Source organism: Coregonus clupeaformis, chromosome 7, assembly GCF_020615455.1.
Source record: "Coregonus clupeaformis isolate EN_2021a chromosome 7, ASM2061545v1, whole genome shotgun sequence".
Lineage (NCBI taxonomy): Eukaryota > Metazoa > Chordata > Actinopteri > Salmoniformes > Salmonidae > Coregonus > Coregonus clupeaformis.
Window position 1 is genome coordinate 7,515,194 of NC_059198.1, and position 16,040 is coordinate 7,531,233.

A 16,040-nucleotide genomic window follows, 5' to 3' on the forward strand; every position below is an offset into this window, starting at 1 on the left:
CCGAATTTGTACAGCAGGTGTTTTTAATTGTTGGACATTTTAATTGTTAAAACACCTGGAAATCAGCTCCAAGTTATTTTTATTTGGGATATCTGTTCCCAAGTATTGCCATGCATAATAGAGAAACACATGACCATATAAAAATATAAGCAAGGTTTGGAATTATTATGTTTTAGTCAAATATTATATATGTTTGGGCTTCTTGCGGTCAATTTGCAGTCTACAAATTATTTGTAGTTATGTTCCGGCCCGCGCCTGAATATAGTTGATGATCCCTGGGGTAGATCGTGCAAGTCGTCTACTGCAGAAGTCACAGAGTGAATCGGGAAAGAGTGAACGTGCCTCTCTTCAGTTCGTGCACGACTCTTGCCTCCGCAGTGCACTGCTGGATAGCGCTCAGTACAGTCAGTCTGCGCGGGGACGCTGTACGCACGCACCAGTGACCTGCCAAAGCGACGCAACTCACTCTCAAAAGGTCTCGAACGCTACACGGCAGCGAAGAGCATGTGGAATTCACTGCGGACTCATTGATAAAGAATTGCCACTGGAATTAAAATGAACAATTCGTCCTGTATGTTCCTTTGCAGTATCCACTTAGTATAGTCTATTTGTTTTATGACACTGTAGGAAACCGAAGCATGATGGGTACCTTATCATTGGTGATGTTGTTTGGAGTGGTGAGTAGTGGCATGATTTATAACTCTGATTTCATAAGAAATATATTTAATTTTTTTATTGAATAGCTAGCATGGGAGAAACGTGTTCATTGTTGGCATTTTATTACTCTGCGTTATAAAACTGGAGTTTTATTGGACTGGGGATCCTGCACTGTCCCGCGTATTTCTCCAACTAATGCTGGCAAATTAGTCACGATACTAATCTGAGGAGAGCTGCTGGAGGGAAGGTGCTTATCACCCCTCATCTCAGAACTGATCATAAGAAACCCGTATGTGTATTTTATAATAACACCGTGCTCTTCATCTATATCCTTTATAGAACAACCATCCTGGAAGGTTTTCTTAGGCAGGTGCCATAGTCCAAGGTTCCTTTTAGAATTGTTGGATTTCATAGCAGGTCCATTCATTAAAAACTGTTATAAGATCACATATGGACTGAAATGTAAAAAGCTTGGTCAGTCATTGGTAAATGGCACAGATCTGTTGCATATATGCATACTCAGTGATGGGGAAGCTACTCAGAAAACATAGTTGACCAAGCTACCAATTACTTCACACTGGAAGAAGTTAATCTACCCTTAAGAACAAATATTTTACTTAACTAAAGTTACTTTGAAAAAGTAGTTCACTACATCCAAACTACTTCTTGAAAAACATTAATATGTAAATCTGAAATGTCATAGACTACAAATTGCAAGAACAGATCACTTTGAGGTCATATGATAACAGAATGTGTAATTTAACCTAATAAACACAAAAACAAGTGTTCCAAGTGAGAATAAAGCAGGTCTGATGCAGAAAAAAGAAAGGAAATCATTGCCTACTTCACCCATATACCCAGTTTAACTACTTTGGTAGCTGGGTAAACTATATTTTCAGAGTAGCTTCCCCAACATTGAGTATGCATATATGAAACAGATCTGTACCATTTACTGATGATTGACCAAACCCTTTAAATTTCAGTCCATATGTGCTCTAACAACAGTTTTTATAAATGGACCTGCAATGAAATCCTAAAGTCCCCATATTTCCTTTTCCTTTTTTGGCAGTAGGCTTCTGTTGAAGTGGAGGTAGTGTCTTATCTGAAGTGCAAAAATGTTTTGAGAAATTCATGACATGCATCAGAATTTTTGATAGTTGGGTGATGATAATGATAATGGTGATGGTGATGATGACAAACTATTTGCTATTATTTGGGAAGTGGCTGTCATGGGCTAATCTTCCTGATATGCCTAAACCTGCTGGTCTAGTGGCTGTCATAGGCTAATCCTCCTGATATGTCAAGACCTGCTGGTACAATAAGGCTTGTTCATTCACTCACCATGTGAACAGCCCTATACATGACTCAGGAGAAGTCTGTTTTGACAGCTTCTTTACAACATTGTGGTAGTATAGAGCACGTTTGTAGAATTAGATTGAGAAATAGTCTCTAATTGACTATGAAATCGGGGGAGAGTGCAAAGCAGGAATGTCAAGGCTGGGGATGTGACCTGGTGTGTGTATGTGTGTGTGTGTGTGTGTGTGTGCATGTGTGTGTGTGTATGTGTGTGTGAGGGCATTGCCTTATTCTACACTTTTGAGTTGAAGACTTAAAGCCAATTTATGCTTGATCCGAAAATGTGGTCGGAGGCTCCGTATGGATGGTGTGACGCAATTGCGGAGTTTCCGGAGGGGAGGCATGCAGAGACCAAAATAAGCTCCGTACCGCATCGCCGTGCGCCTCTCAAATTTTGTGACAATGCGGAGGGCTCCATATATGATTGGTTCATGGTGGGTGAGGGCGGGAGGTCCTGTATAAACACAAACTCACTTCCTTGACAACATCCTTCACAACAGTTCTGCGCTGCTCCGCGAAGCTCAAGAAGTATGAATGCCCTGACTTCTGCAGAGGCCATATCACCCTAAATGCTGCACGGCCAATGCAGACGTCGGATTGACCATGCAGCACCTTTCAGTCACTCAGATCATGTTGAGGGTAGCAGGCTCCTTATCAGAGGTGAGGCTGGTAATTGCCAGTTTATTTCACTGATAAGATGGATACAAATACAGATAAACTCGGGGTTTGGGCTGCATTCCAAGTTCACATTCACCAACCTGGTGATTTTAATCTATGATCATATTCAAATAAAAACAGAGGTTTTGAGCCAAGGTTTGCATAAATTAGGAAGGATAAGAAAAGGTGCTGATGTGTGGTTTAGCAATGCTTTGGGAAATTCTCCAACAGAGGGAGACATGACATGAGTAGAGGGGTCAGGGGTGCAACTTTCATTGGGGACGGAGGGTGACGGGGGACGGGGGACATGTCCCCCCCACATTCTGAAATTGCATTTTTGTCCCCCTTCTGTTTTATCATTGGAATGTGATACAAAAGAACAGTGTGCATTAGGACCATGCGGACGCCTCCGAGCGGGCGGGTGGGCTGTTTGGAGTGTTTATCCAACTGGGGGGGGCAGGAGAGAAAGAGAGGGAGGAGAGAGAGAGAGGGAGGAGAGAGAGATGGAGGAGAGAGAGAGGGAGAAATGTACAGAGCGCATGAGAGTCGATCGACAGAGAGAGAGAGCTGTGCTGGTGGCTGCTCTCAGTGCATCTGTTTCTGAATGAAAGCAGGGGCTGAGGGAGGGGGAGAGAGGGAGACAGTTAAAGAGAAAGAGAGAAGACCAGCAGTTTTTCTTAGTAAAATGTGAGGCATTAAACGTTAAAGCATTTCAGTCTAATGATTTTTATGATTATGACCTCAGAATGTGCTTCACATTATTGTTTCCTTATTTAAATGTATTCTACGTATGAAAACATGCTTTAGTCCTGTGCCTGTGAAGCTGTTTGGCATTTATATCAGAGTGAGAGAGAGGAAGTGACAGAGAAGGGGAGAGAGAGGGAGAGTGGAGAGAGGCAGTGAGAAAAAGAGTGGAAATAAAAAGAGAAAGAGAGAAGATTGTGTGTAGCAGGAGGCAGCGTGTGTGTGCGTGTGCGTGTTTTGTGTGCGTGCGTGTGTGAATTTATAGTTAAGTTGCGCAATATGAGGAATCGTAATGCAAATTACAGAGAGGAATCTGTCTTTTACCACACTTAGCAATTAGAGAGAAAAACAAGGAAGTTAACTCTCCCAGGGCCTCCATCAACAGTACTGAGTCTGACCAATAGCCCCGTAGACAGCTCCGTTTGTCTTGGCCTTAAAGAAAAACATAAGTTCCTCAAACGCTTTACTACCAGGAACAGTCCCACCTGGACTTGCAGTATGCTCTAGCCAGCGGTACTCGACTAATGTTTGCACTACAAGCAGAATAAATAAGGAGGAGAGTAACCCCTATGGGGAAGAAAACACAAATCAAGTATTAGAAAAACAAACCTAGATCTTCTCCTTATGAATGAATGGGTTCAGGAGTCTTTGTAAACACTCTGCAGACACACTGAGAGCTGCAGTGTGAAGGACAGCAGGCTGGAGATGGATGATCGGAACAGGAATTCTGGGGGGAAGTGTGTGTACATGTGTGTGTGTGTGTGTGTGTGTGTGTGTGTGTGTGTGTGTGTGTGTGTGTGCGTGTGCGAGTGTGTGTATGCATGGGTGTGTGTGTGTATGTATGGGGGGATATATTGAAGTGCTAACATGCAACATGAAGTTGTGCGTTAGGCGCATATGTTTCTAGGTGTTACTAGGACCAGTCATGGGTGAGCACCGGGAGGGTTGGGACAATGTATTGCTCTGTAGAAGAATTTGTCTCTGATTTGGATGTAGACAAAATTATTTAATGCCATGATAAGAGGTTAGATTAGGAACATGATTGTAATACACATCTGGCTGTCATTTTTGCCTCCAAAACGTTCCCCTCAATGGGTGCCCTCTGCTTTAACACCCTTCTGTCTGTTCCTCTGTCTGTGCCAGGTTGGGGTATTGCTGGCTTCTAAGACGGAGCGGGCGGTGCAGGTGCCCTGTGAGTCAGGCCAGTATACCAAGAGTGGAGCGTGCTGTGAGGAGTGCCCACCTGGAGAGGGGGTGGTGAGGAAGTGTGGTGCCAACCAGACCGTCTGCGCCCAGTGCCTGGACAGTGAGTACATCCCTCAAATGCAAAAGTGCACATCTATACAGACATATACACAGGCACACAGGCACACAGGCACACACACACAGCTATTTTCAGGTGCACAACTACAGGTTTTTTTTCTGGATCAAAAAGGGGCTTATGTGGTGGGTGTGGCAGGAGGCATGGCAGGGGGCGCAGTTGGCCCGTCGGCATGTCAGAATTTTAGAAGCCCCCATCTTGGTGGTGTAGAGAAATATTTGAATTTTTGAGCCAATTTCCTGCAATTCTACACATTTCTCCATGGAGCAGAGATACATTTTTGTCGTTTTAAAGTTAATTTCCTGCAATTCTCCACATTTCGCCATGCAACTGAGAGAAAACATTGCAGTTTTAAAGCAAATTTTCTGCGATTCAATGCATTTTGCCATGGCTACTGTTGTGTTCTTTTGCTCAAACATAATAACACAATCTATACTGCTAAATTCATTATTTTTGGAATTTTCAATTCTCCCTGATTGTCTATATATATTTGATTGTTTTTACACTGTTTGGACTTATATTTATTGCATACTTTATATCTGGTTTTACTCAGTTTGGACTTATATTTATTGCATACTTTATATCTGGTTTCAGCAATTTAAGTTTAGACTGAAAGTGTTTTTCCATCCAGAAAATGTAGAAAAAAAGTCATATCTCAGACTGCCCATCTTTTATTTTTATTGGCCAGTCTGAGATATGGCTTTTTCTTTGCAACTCTGCCTAGAAGGTCAGCATCCCGGAGTCGCCTCTTCACTGTTGACGTTGAGACTGGTGTTTTGTGTGTACTATTTAATGAAGCTGCCTGTTTCTCAAACTAGACACTCAAATGTATTTGTCCTCTTGCTCAGTCGTGCACCGGGGCCTCCCACTCCTCTTTCTATTCTGGTTAGAGCCAGTTTGTGCTGTTCTGTGAAGGGAGTAGTACACAGCGTTGTAAGAGATCTTTAGTTTCTTGGCAATTTCTCGCATGGAATAGCCTTCATTTCTCAGAACAAGAATAGACTGACGAGTTTCAGAAGAAAGTTATTTGTTTCTGGCCATTTTGAGCCTGTAATCGAACCCACAATTGCTGATGCTCCAGATACTCAACTAGTCTCAAGAAGACCAGTTTTATTGCTTCTTTAATCAGCACAACAGTTTTCAGCTGTGCTAACACAATTGCAAAATGGTTTTCTAATGATCAATTAGCCTTTTAAAATGATAAACTTGGATTAGCAAACACAACGTGCCATTGGAACACAGGACTGATGGTTGCTGATAATGGGCCTCAGTACGCCTATGTAGATATTCCATTAAAAATCAGCCATTTCCAGCTACAATAGCCATTTACAACATTATCAATGTCTACACTGTATTTCTGATCAATTTGATGTTATTTTAATGGACAAAAAAATTGATTTTCTTTCGAAAACAACGACATTTCTATGTGACCCCAAACTTTTGAACGGTAGTGTATATATATATATATTTGATTGTTTTTACACTGTTTGGACTTAGGCGGGCCGCCTCAATGATTTCATTTAACCTTATATGCACTCATTAACACCATCAATGCCAATTTACACATTAATACCCCACCATCTAAAACCATCAACTCAAAACAGAAATAAGCCTGAACAAAAATGTTACTGTCCAAATTGCACTTTACTAAAAAAAAAGCCTTCTGTCCCTGTTTTAATAACATAGTGTTCTTTGGAAACAGGCAGGAATTCCTGTGTTTGATGGCTGTAAGTGGGGCCAAATGTGTTCACTTACAACTTAGGCTGAAAACCATTAGCACTGATTCAGAGGGAGGATAAGACGGGACGGGAGAGGTGCCAATGTTGCACTAGAACATCCTACAGAGAGGAAGAGCCTTTAAGCAAACATTTTTACATTAAAAAAAAAACATTTTTTAGTCATTTAGCAGACGCTCTTATCCAGAGCGACTTACAGTTAGTGAGTGCATATATCTTTCATACTCGCCCCCCATGGGAATCGAACCCACAACCCTGGCTTTGCAAGCGCCATGCTCTACCAACTGAGCTACAGGAGGACCCAAACAAACATATGCACTTCATCTTAGGGCTTGTTTCACCATTTTCCCTCTCTTTCTCTTTTACTCTCTTTCTGTTGTTGTCCTTTACAGTAGTTAAGATGCTCCTATGTAGTATTTGTGAGAACACAGAGTAGAAGTCAAAGTGTAGTTCTCATAGGTCACTGCATAGCTGTGGTGGATGAGCAGAATGTCAGAGTGCATTGTGACTCATGATTGGTGTCAGGTCTGCTCTATTGACTGAGTCATACAAATAGGATCTTCTTTCACAACTGTGACATTTTCACAGACAAAGTATTCTTCAGTTGAGGTCCTTTACAAATCCCAGGAATGCCAGTGTTTTCCAACAATGTTGAGCAGGACACAGAACAGACGAGGTCTAAAATTAGATAAATTAAGTCATTTAGTCAGAAGATGGCCTGTGTTGCTACTTGATATAGTCTCACCATAACAAGTTCCTACAGGCACAACACTGGCCTCGGATGCCTGTGAACTGCTGGCCAACAATGTGTAAAGACATGGTATGCACATCATTTTAATATTAATATTAATATTCCTGGACCTTGGCAGTTTAAGATCAAACTCTCATCAACAGCAGCTTGTCAGTTGGTGTACAGCCAACCAGACAGTGTAGATAGAGAGGTAAGAGAAGAACTGTAATATTCTGAGGATGAAGGGAGGGGAAATGGGAGAGGAGGGGATGAGGAATGGAGACTAAGTCATCATTATTATCAGCAAATTACACAAAGTGATGGATTACAGCAGGAAACTGGGGCTGCTTGGTTTCTTTGCAAAAGCAGCAGAGATATCCTAATATGGACTGTGTTGTATTCTAATGTTTGACTGAACCCTGCCCTAAGAGTCCATAATTTATCAATTAAAATGTATAAATGCTGTCACTTTTACTGTGATAAAAAATATGTTAATGGTAAATGATAAACCACCGCTCAGCATTCCAATTATGTTACTGACACTGCTAGCCTTTGCCTGTTTTAGGAACTCTCCCTTTTTCATGATATCCAATTGATAGTTACAGTCTTGTCCCATCGCTGCAACTCCTGTACGGTCTCAGGAGAGGCGAAGGTTGAGAGCCATGCGTCCTCTGTAACACGACCCCGCCAAGCCGCACTGCTTCTTGACACACTGCCCGCTTAACCCGGAAGCACCAATGTGTCAGAGGAAACACTGTACAGCTAGTGACCGAAGTCAGCGTGCATGCGCGAGAGCACGATGGGACAAGGACATCCCAGCCAGCCAAGCCCTCCCCTAACCCGGACGATGCTGGGCCAATTGTGTGCCACCTCATGGGTCTCGCGGTATATACGTAGATAGAAGCAGTATTTCATAAAGTGCAGGTATTAATATTTTTAAAAGGTGAAAAAACATTCAGAGCATCCATTTCCTGTTTCATGGTAAATATGGGTGCATCTTTATTTACCTCTTCTTCCTCTCTGCATACTCTACTCCCTGTCCCGCTAACACCTCCCCTCCTCATTGCCCTATCCTATCCTTTCAGGTCTAGACGCCTGCCAACGTCAGCACCGCTAAAATATTTATCAGTCCTTTCCACTTTCTCTCTCTCTGCCTGTCATGGGACACAGCACATCCAGAGCTGTCTCTCAGTGAAGCATCACAAAGGGGGCTGCAACTGACTGGGGATCAGTGGGGATGGAGAGAGAAAAGGCAGAGCCCTGCCAGTCAATGAAGCGTTTACAAAGTCCGCTGACTGAATGGGGTTCAGTTGGGGATTTAGAGAGAGAGAGAGAGATAGAGAGAGAGGGAGAAAGAGAGAGAGAGGGACTGAGAGAGAGAGGAGAACCACAGCTTCCTTAGTCAATGGAGTGTGTAAAAAAGGACTGACTGATTGTGGATCAGTGGGTAATGGGGGAATGAGGAGGAATTAGAGTTTGAGAGTCCTCTGTGGCTCCTACAGTGGAAACTACTGCATTACTCCACTGACCCCAGAACATCACTAGGCAAGATAATGAGGGATAACATGTAACTGTCACCAGATATGACTTCCCTTTTTAAAATCCTAATAATAGCATTATAGTAACGTTAATAATACCCTAAACAGATGTTGTAAACCTTGGGGTCGAGCCAAGCGGACCACTGAGGCGTGCCGTGATAATTACACACTGATAAAGAAATGTTTCAAGTTTTAAAAGACAAATAAAAATTGGCACACAGGTTTCAAAACGTTTAACGTATAGCCCTACAGAGAGACAAGAGCCAGTATGTTATGTTAGCATAGCAGAAAGAGAGAAAATACTTAAGGAAGGAAAGCCATAGTACTGTCTGACATCAGTGGGGAAATGGCCACAGAAGAACACAGCAGGATAGTGCTGATGATGGAGAAGAGAAAAGAGGATGGACACAGGAGAAGCTTAAGGATGTCCAGACCTGCATTATTAATTATGCTAATCTAATGGGGTCGAAACACTTCTCAGGCTGAATTGGCACATTTACACTACATCCATCAGCCTTCAATCACTAACTGCTGACAGGATCATACTGCTAGATATTCACCCCCTTCTCTCTCTCTCTCTCTCTCTCTCTCTCTCTCTCTCTCTCTCTCTCTCTCTCTCTCTCTCTCTCTCTCTCTCTCTCTCTCTCTCTCTCTCTCTCTCTCTCTCTCTCTCTCTCTCTCTCTCTCTCGCTCTCTCTCTCACGCTCTCATCTCTCTCCTGTGTCCTGCATGTGCGTGGTTCTGTAGCATACGGTGCATATGGTCACGTTTAGACATGTTTATATACAATGACTGCATAGGGATTTATGCATGCAAGGCCTGTTGCACTGCGGGATAATTGGGGAGGTTGAGGAAAGGTTGTACCATCGAGCCTGACTGAAAAGAAAACAAAGGCTCTGAGTCCTACTTCTAATCATTATTTACCCTAAGGTCAGTTATTTATCCGCCCGGATCGAAGGTCCCGCTCACTCGGTCTATGTCAGCTCTACAACCTCTAGCCAGAGCCATATAAAGAGACCACCATCTGAACCACTCACTGCTGACTGACTGCTGAGAAATGTTAGAGAACAATAACACTGGACCTGAGCCACCACCTGGCAGTGGAGGGAGCTCAACCTCAGGTCTCTCCATTGCCCTGTTCCCTGATTCTTATGAATCATATGAATTTATATTTACTATTTGATGGTCTTTTTGATGGTCTGTAACATGCATGTTTGTTTGATCATCCAATTTTGGACCATCGCCAATGTTTTTCACTGTGTTACCTCAAATGGTTGGAGTTGGAAACTCAGAGGAAATAAAATCCTGTTCTCACAGAATGAGCCTGTTTTATCCAGCCCTGTTATGAGGTTTATCCTCCACTAACGTTTCAAAGCCATTACCTCTCACATTCTCTGTTTCCACTGTGGTTAAAGTAAGGGAGATATAAATAATAATATGCCATTTAGCAGACGCTTTTATCCAAAGCGACTTACAGTCATGCGTGCATACATTTTTTGTGTGTGTATGGGTGGTCCCGGGGATCGAACCCACTACCTTAGCATTACAAGCGCCGTGCTCTACCAGCTGAGCTACAGAGGACCACCAGAGCTGATACCCTGTATTGTCAAGTAGTAAGCTGTGCTGCTGTTTGCAAGGTGTTAGAGCTATAAGGCTCAGCCTGTGCTAGTGTTTACATGCTGGAGCAGCTTACAAGGCAAGGCAAGCACTAGGACATTGCTGCAGGGCTTTTCACACCAGCAATACACTCTCTCTCTCTCTTACTGAACACAACAACAACTGCCACCCAACACTTCTCATTGCTCGTCCTGACACAGACACACAGACACACATGCACGCATGCACACACGCACGCAGCCACACACACACACGCACGCAGGCACACACACACACACACACACACACACAATACATGATACTCTCACGTAGATGCAGACACACACACAAAAACATGCATCTCTTGCTGTTTCTAATAGTCTCAAAAGATTGACATTGAACAGATTGCACAAGATGCCTCCTCTCTCCTGTTCCCCCTTTAGAAGGGCATCACACAGGAGTACAGAGGGATTTGGGGAACACTCTATATCCGGTGGGGATCCCGCTGTTCTGTTATCTGAACCAGCCAGCCAGCCAGCCAGCCAGCCTCTCCTCTCCTCTCCTCTCCTCTCCTCTCCTCTCCTCTCCTCTCCTCTCCTCTCCTCTCTCTCTCTCCCTCCTCTCCTCTCCTCTCCTCTCCTCTCCTCTCCTCTCCCACCAACCGCCACTCTCATCTCCTACAGCCAATAAAATAACAGACTCTATGAATAATTCAGCAGGATTCCAATTATATATATAAAAAATTCTATATGAACATTTAATATTAATGGATTACTTTGTACCGCTAAGAACTCTCAGCATGAGAATAACCCAGTTTGGGGTCAACACCTTCATGGCTCAACTTTTAGCACCAACATTCTACTGATGGAACTTCATAAAGACAACTACAACTGGCTCAGCAAATAGTCATCAGTGGCCTCCTTTATAAAGGTTGCGATTGTACAAAATATACCACAAAACATACGTTCACCAGTTTTTACGTTGGCATTTATAAAAAGTGAACTTGGCGTGAGAATGTCCTTTACTCCACGCAAAGTTTAGACCATGCGTACGCACATTTTCTATTGGTTGAAGTATTGTATTGCAAGCAGGCAAGTAAGTACTTTGTGCAAATGGGGGATATGATGACACGCTTATTCATTAAAACATAATAACAAGATGAAACCATTTGCCGTTAGTGGTTATTTTTGGAATTGAATTCAAAACATTGTTGACAGGTCCACGACAATCTGCCATAATTTTCTCTTTCAGAAAGTGTCACAGTCCTTTGCTAAATACAGCATCAATTACTGCAAAAGATGAAAACATTCTACCAACACAGTAAATAGACTGGTAGCTTATGTAAAATACTTCACAGTATGGGTATAGGCTACAGTATTGTTGTGCGATAGGAGCGCGACATCTCAGAGACCAAGGCAGGAGATACTGAAGAAACACAATCATCTATTGATAAACAAAACAATTCGTCTTTTGCAAAGAAGTGTGGGCTGTAGCATTTTACTTTTAAATTGTTTTGAATATACAATCAATCAAGTGTTCGGCACTCGCTATAGGCATCATGCATGTTTAGTTTGAAAATGTCACTGTAAAAGATGAAAACATTCTGCCCACACCTCTACAGAAATCTGATCAGATTTGCCATTGCTCTTTCTTTTAGAAACTGCCGTCCCGTGGCCTAATTCCAATAGTTCCAAATCATACAGCAAATAATGGGTGTTAAACGGTGTTATAGTCAAGTGAACGGAGTGTTTTTTCCTGGCGGAGTTATAATGCTTGTTCACACACGCACAGTTTTATGACAAGTCTGATTTACAACGGGAAACATGCGTATGGCGTGCGCCAAGTTTATACATCTCAATATTTTTAGACGTACGTATTATTTTCAGAAATAGCGCACGCAGATATTTAGTGTGACATTTACTCAACGGTTATAAATGATCCCCCTGAGTTGTTACCAAAATATGTCTGATGAAATTATAATTTGGGTTTATCATTCTGCAACATACTTGAAAATTATGAAGATTGGTCAAGCATCAAATGATCAGTGATCCTTTGTGCCAAATCCAGCTTGATTAACCTTGAATAGAGGCCATCTCATCGTCTGTTCAGAGCAGGAGAGATGTATATCATTACTGCAGGTCACATTGTTTATGATTTAGAAATGAGTGCTTTACTCAGTACAGTCCACACAGAGATCAATATAGTAATGAGCGCGGCAGGCTTCAGACTCCTTCCTCAACAAGAGCACCTTTCATGTCCCAGAACACAAATCATCCAGAGCCCACTGTATCCCCCCTTTAGATGAACACAGCAGCAGTAAACATGATTCATGTCGTCCGTCTGTCTGTCCGTCCGTCCGTCCGTCCGTCTCTCTCTCTCTCTCTCTCTCTCTCTTTCTCTCTTGCTCCCTGCTTATCTCCTCCTCATATAAATATTTCCTCTCTCCTCTCTCCATCCCCCTCTCCCCTTCACCCCTCTGTCTCATCCTCTCCCTCATCTTTCTCTGTCCCCTTCTTCTTTCTTCCCCTCCAGGTGAGACCTACTCAGAGAACTACAGCCACACAGAGACCTGTATCCCCTGCACCATGTGTACAGGTCTGATGCGCATGCAGACGCCCTGCACTGACTCCAACGATGCCATCTGCGTGTGTGACTACAACTACTACCTGAGTGAAGTGTCTGGGCTCTGTGAGCCCTGCACGGTGTGCCCGGCGGGCCATGGCGTGTTGGCACACTGCGGGCACAACCACGACACGGTGTGTGAGGAGTGTATAGACGACACCTACTCCGACCGGGACAGCTACCTGGACCCCTGCCTGCCCTGCACCATATGTGATGAGGGCATCGAGGTGGAGCTGAGCGCCTGCACCCCCGTCAGCGACTCCCTCTGCCACAGTAAGAGAACCAACACCCTCACACACGTTCAGAAAAGAACACACACTCGTGGCCACACACACACACACACACACACACACACACACACACACACGCTAGCCAGTAGCAGTAACGTCTGGGAACTTATGGTAACCTTTGCCCTCCTGTCCTATCAGGGCCGTATAGTAAAGGTCTGTATGTCTCTATGACAATGTTTTCTTTTCCATGTGAATTTAGCAGGTCAACAGGCGTGACTTCCACGTGTGTCTGTTCTAACAGTCAGGGTCAGAGGGCCATGCAGGCCAAATTGTCAGACGGCAGAAAAAACAGAACAGGGGTCACAGAGGTCAAGAAGTAGTGGAGTGTCAACACAAAGACACTGCATAATCTCCACACGCTCTAACCAGAGGGCAGGTATTCACTCTGCAGGCACGATGGACACATACGCACTACAGGGCAGTAGGGCTGAACGATTAATTGCATTCGCGATAATATCGCGATTTGACTGAACGCGATTTTCTAATGCAAGCGTCTGCGTTGAGGTGGTCACGTGACGCGACTTTTCATGCTGTCCAGCGCAATGGCCTCTTGCTCGACGGAACAGTCAGAAACTGACACAGCTGATACTTTAATATCGAAGAGGAACAGCACGTCGGTGGTGTGGAACTATTTTGGTTTTAAAAAGAAGATGCTGAGCAGCATCAGGTGTTGTGCAGAGCATGCCGTGCTCCGATTGCTACTTCACGGGGTAACACTACAAACCTGTTTCAGCACTTAAAAAATACCACAAATCAATGCATGACAGTTGTATGACCAAAATGCCGAGCATCAGTGCGCGAGACAAGCCAAATACCTCAAGACAGGGATCACTGACAGAAATGTTCGAAAGTGTCACTCCGTATGAACGTAATTCAAAACGGCACGGAGAAATCACTCGGACAATAACCGAGTTCATAGCCAAAGATATGATGCCTCTCAGCACGGTGACCAAGCCTGGGTTCATGGCATTAATACATACGCTTGATAAACGTTACAGTATACCCTCCCGCACATACTTCAGTCAGACTGCCATACCGGAGCTGTACAAAAAGTGCAAAGAGAAAGTCGCCGCGGAACTTAAAACGGTGGAGTTTTTTGCTAGCACTACTGATATGTGGTCAAGCCGCACAGCTGGAGCCGTACCAGAGTCTTACAGTCCATTTTATTGATGAAGATTTCAACCTCCGAGCTCGCTGCCTACAAACTACCTACTTCCCAGACGATCACACAGGGGAAAATATTGCAGCCGGCCTGAGAGAAGGGCTTGTCAGCTGGGATCTCCACGAGGAGAATCATCGTCTGCATCACGACGGACAACGCGTCGAATATGGTGCTTGCTGCGCGGCTTAATGAATGGACGAGGCTCCAATGTTTTGGCCACAGATTACATCTTGCCATTGGTAAGTTATCGTGTGTGTGTGTGTGTGTGTGTGTGTGTGTGTGTGTGTGTGTGTGTGTGTGTGTGTGTGTGTGTGTGTGTGTGTGTGTGTGTGTGTGTGTGCGCGAGTGCGAGAGAGAGAGATGCGTCGATTAGTAAAGCTGAATATACAAATATATATAAATGATATTATATAAATCGGATGGGATTAAATAAATTCATACTTCCACTCCTTTTCTAATATGTAAATTCATTTTACTTGCTTATATCATATGTCTGTCTGTGGTGGAATGCCCACCTGCATTTTTTTTCTTTTCTTGTTTTTGTTTTTTACATGTTTTTTAGTGTTTATGAGAGAGAGAGAGAGAGAGAGAGAGAGAATTGACATGCAAATAAAGACCCTTTGAATTGGAGAGAGAGAGAGAGGATGTGTTGTGGATGTGTGTATTTCAGAATTACAGCTAATTTGAGTGTGTAATAGTGAGAGCCTTGTATCAAAACTCAAATTGTGTGTAATACACTACTTTTTATTTCTTTTAGAAAATGCACTCAAAGATGACAGAGTGTCAAGGGCAACAGCACTGTGCAGGAAGCTGGTGGGGCACTTTTCCCACAGTTGGAAGAAGAAAGCAGCCCTGACGGAGGCACAGAGAGAGCTCAAACTCCCTGAGCACAACCTCATAACGGAGTGCCCAACAAGATGGGGTTCTAAAGAAATGATGATTGCCAGAGTGCTTGAACAGGCCAAAGCCATTTCTCAGGTATTGTCTGGAGATCGATATGCACGCTCCCTTATCCCAACCTGGCAGGATATTGACGTGTTGGAGTCGATTCACAAGGCACTGCATCCTCTACTGGAGTTTACTGATGCTCTTTCTGGAGAGGAGTATGTAAGCATCTCCTACCTCAAGCCAGTTCTCCACCTTTTTGCCACATCAGTCCTGGCTGAAGATGCTGAGGACACTGACCTGACTAAATCAATAAAAACCAAAGTCCTAGCATACCTCAATAACAAATATGGAGACCCAAACATCCAGGAGCTTTTGGATGTTGCCTGTTTCCTGGACCCTAGGTTCAAAATACAGTACATCAGTACAGACAACATCCCTGCTATCAAGACTCGTCTGAAGACAGAGATAGTAGACTTGGCACAACGTACATATCATTGGGTAAATAATTATGTATTTCACAAAAACAAAAATTTTCTGTAAAATCTAACTGGAAAACTAATGGCTGTTGTTTTCATCTAATAGGAGAAGAGGTCTCGTACTGAAACTGTTCAGATGCCTCAAAGTGCACAGTCCTTGGGGAAAAGACGAAGAGGTCTCTTGGCAGTTTTTTTCAAGACCAGTTCAGCCTCTCCTTCTTTGCCTGTAAATCTTGAAGATGTCGCAGAGGCAGAGATAAACAATTA

General features: G+C 43.5%; 1 protein-coding gene across 1 annotated transcript in view; it reads left to right on the forward strand.

The window, feature by feature from the left end:
* Window positions 1–345: 345 nt before the first annotated feature.
* Window positions 346–16,040, forward strand: part of LOC123491305 (tumor necrosis factor receptor superfamily member 16-like) — a 39,250-nt gene continuing 23,555 nt past the window's right edge. Inside the window, exons 1-3 of the mRNA XM_045221594.1 lie at window positions 346–677; window positions 4,558–4,720; window positions 12,868–13,230. Of these exons, the coding sequence (XP_045077529.1) occupies window positions 639–677; window positions 4,558–4,720; window positions 12,868–13,230 (565 nt within the window). The 5' untranslated portion in view covers window positions 346–638. The remainder of the gene's footprint in view (window positions 678–4,557; window positions 4,721–12,867; window positions 13,231–16,040) is intronic.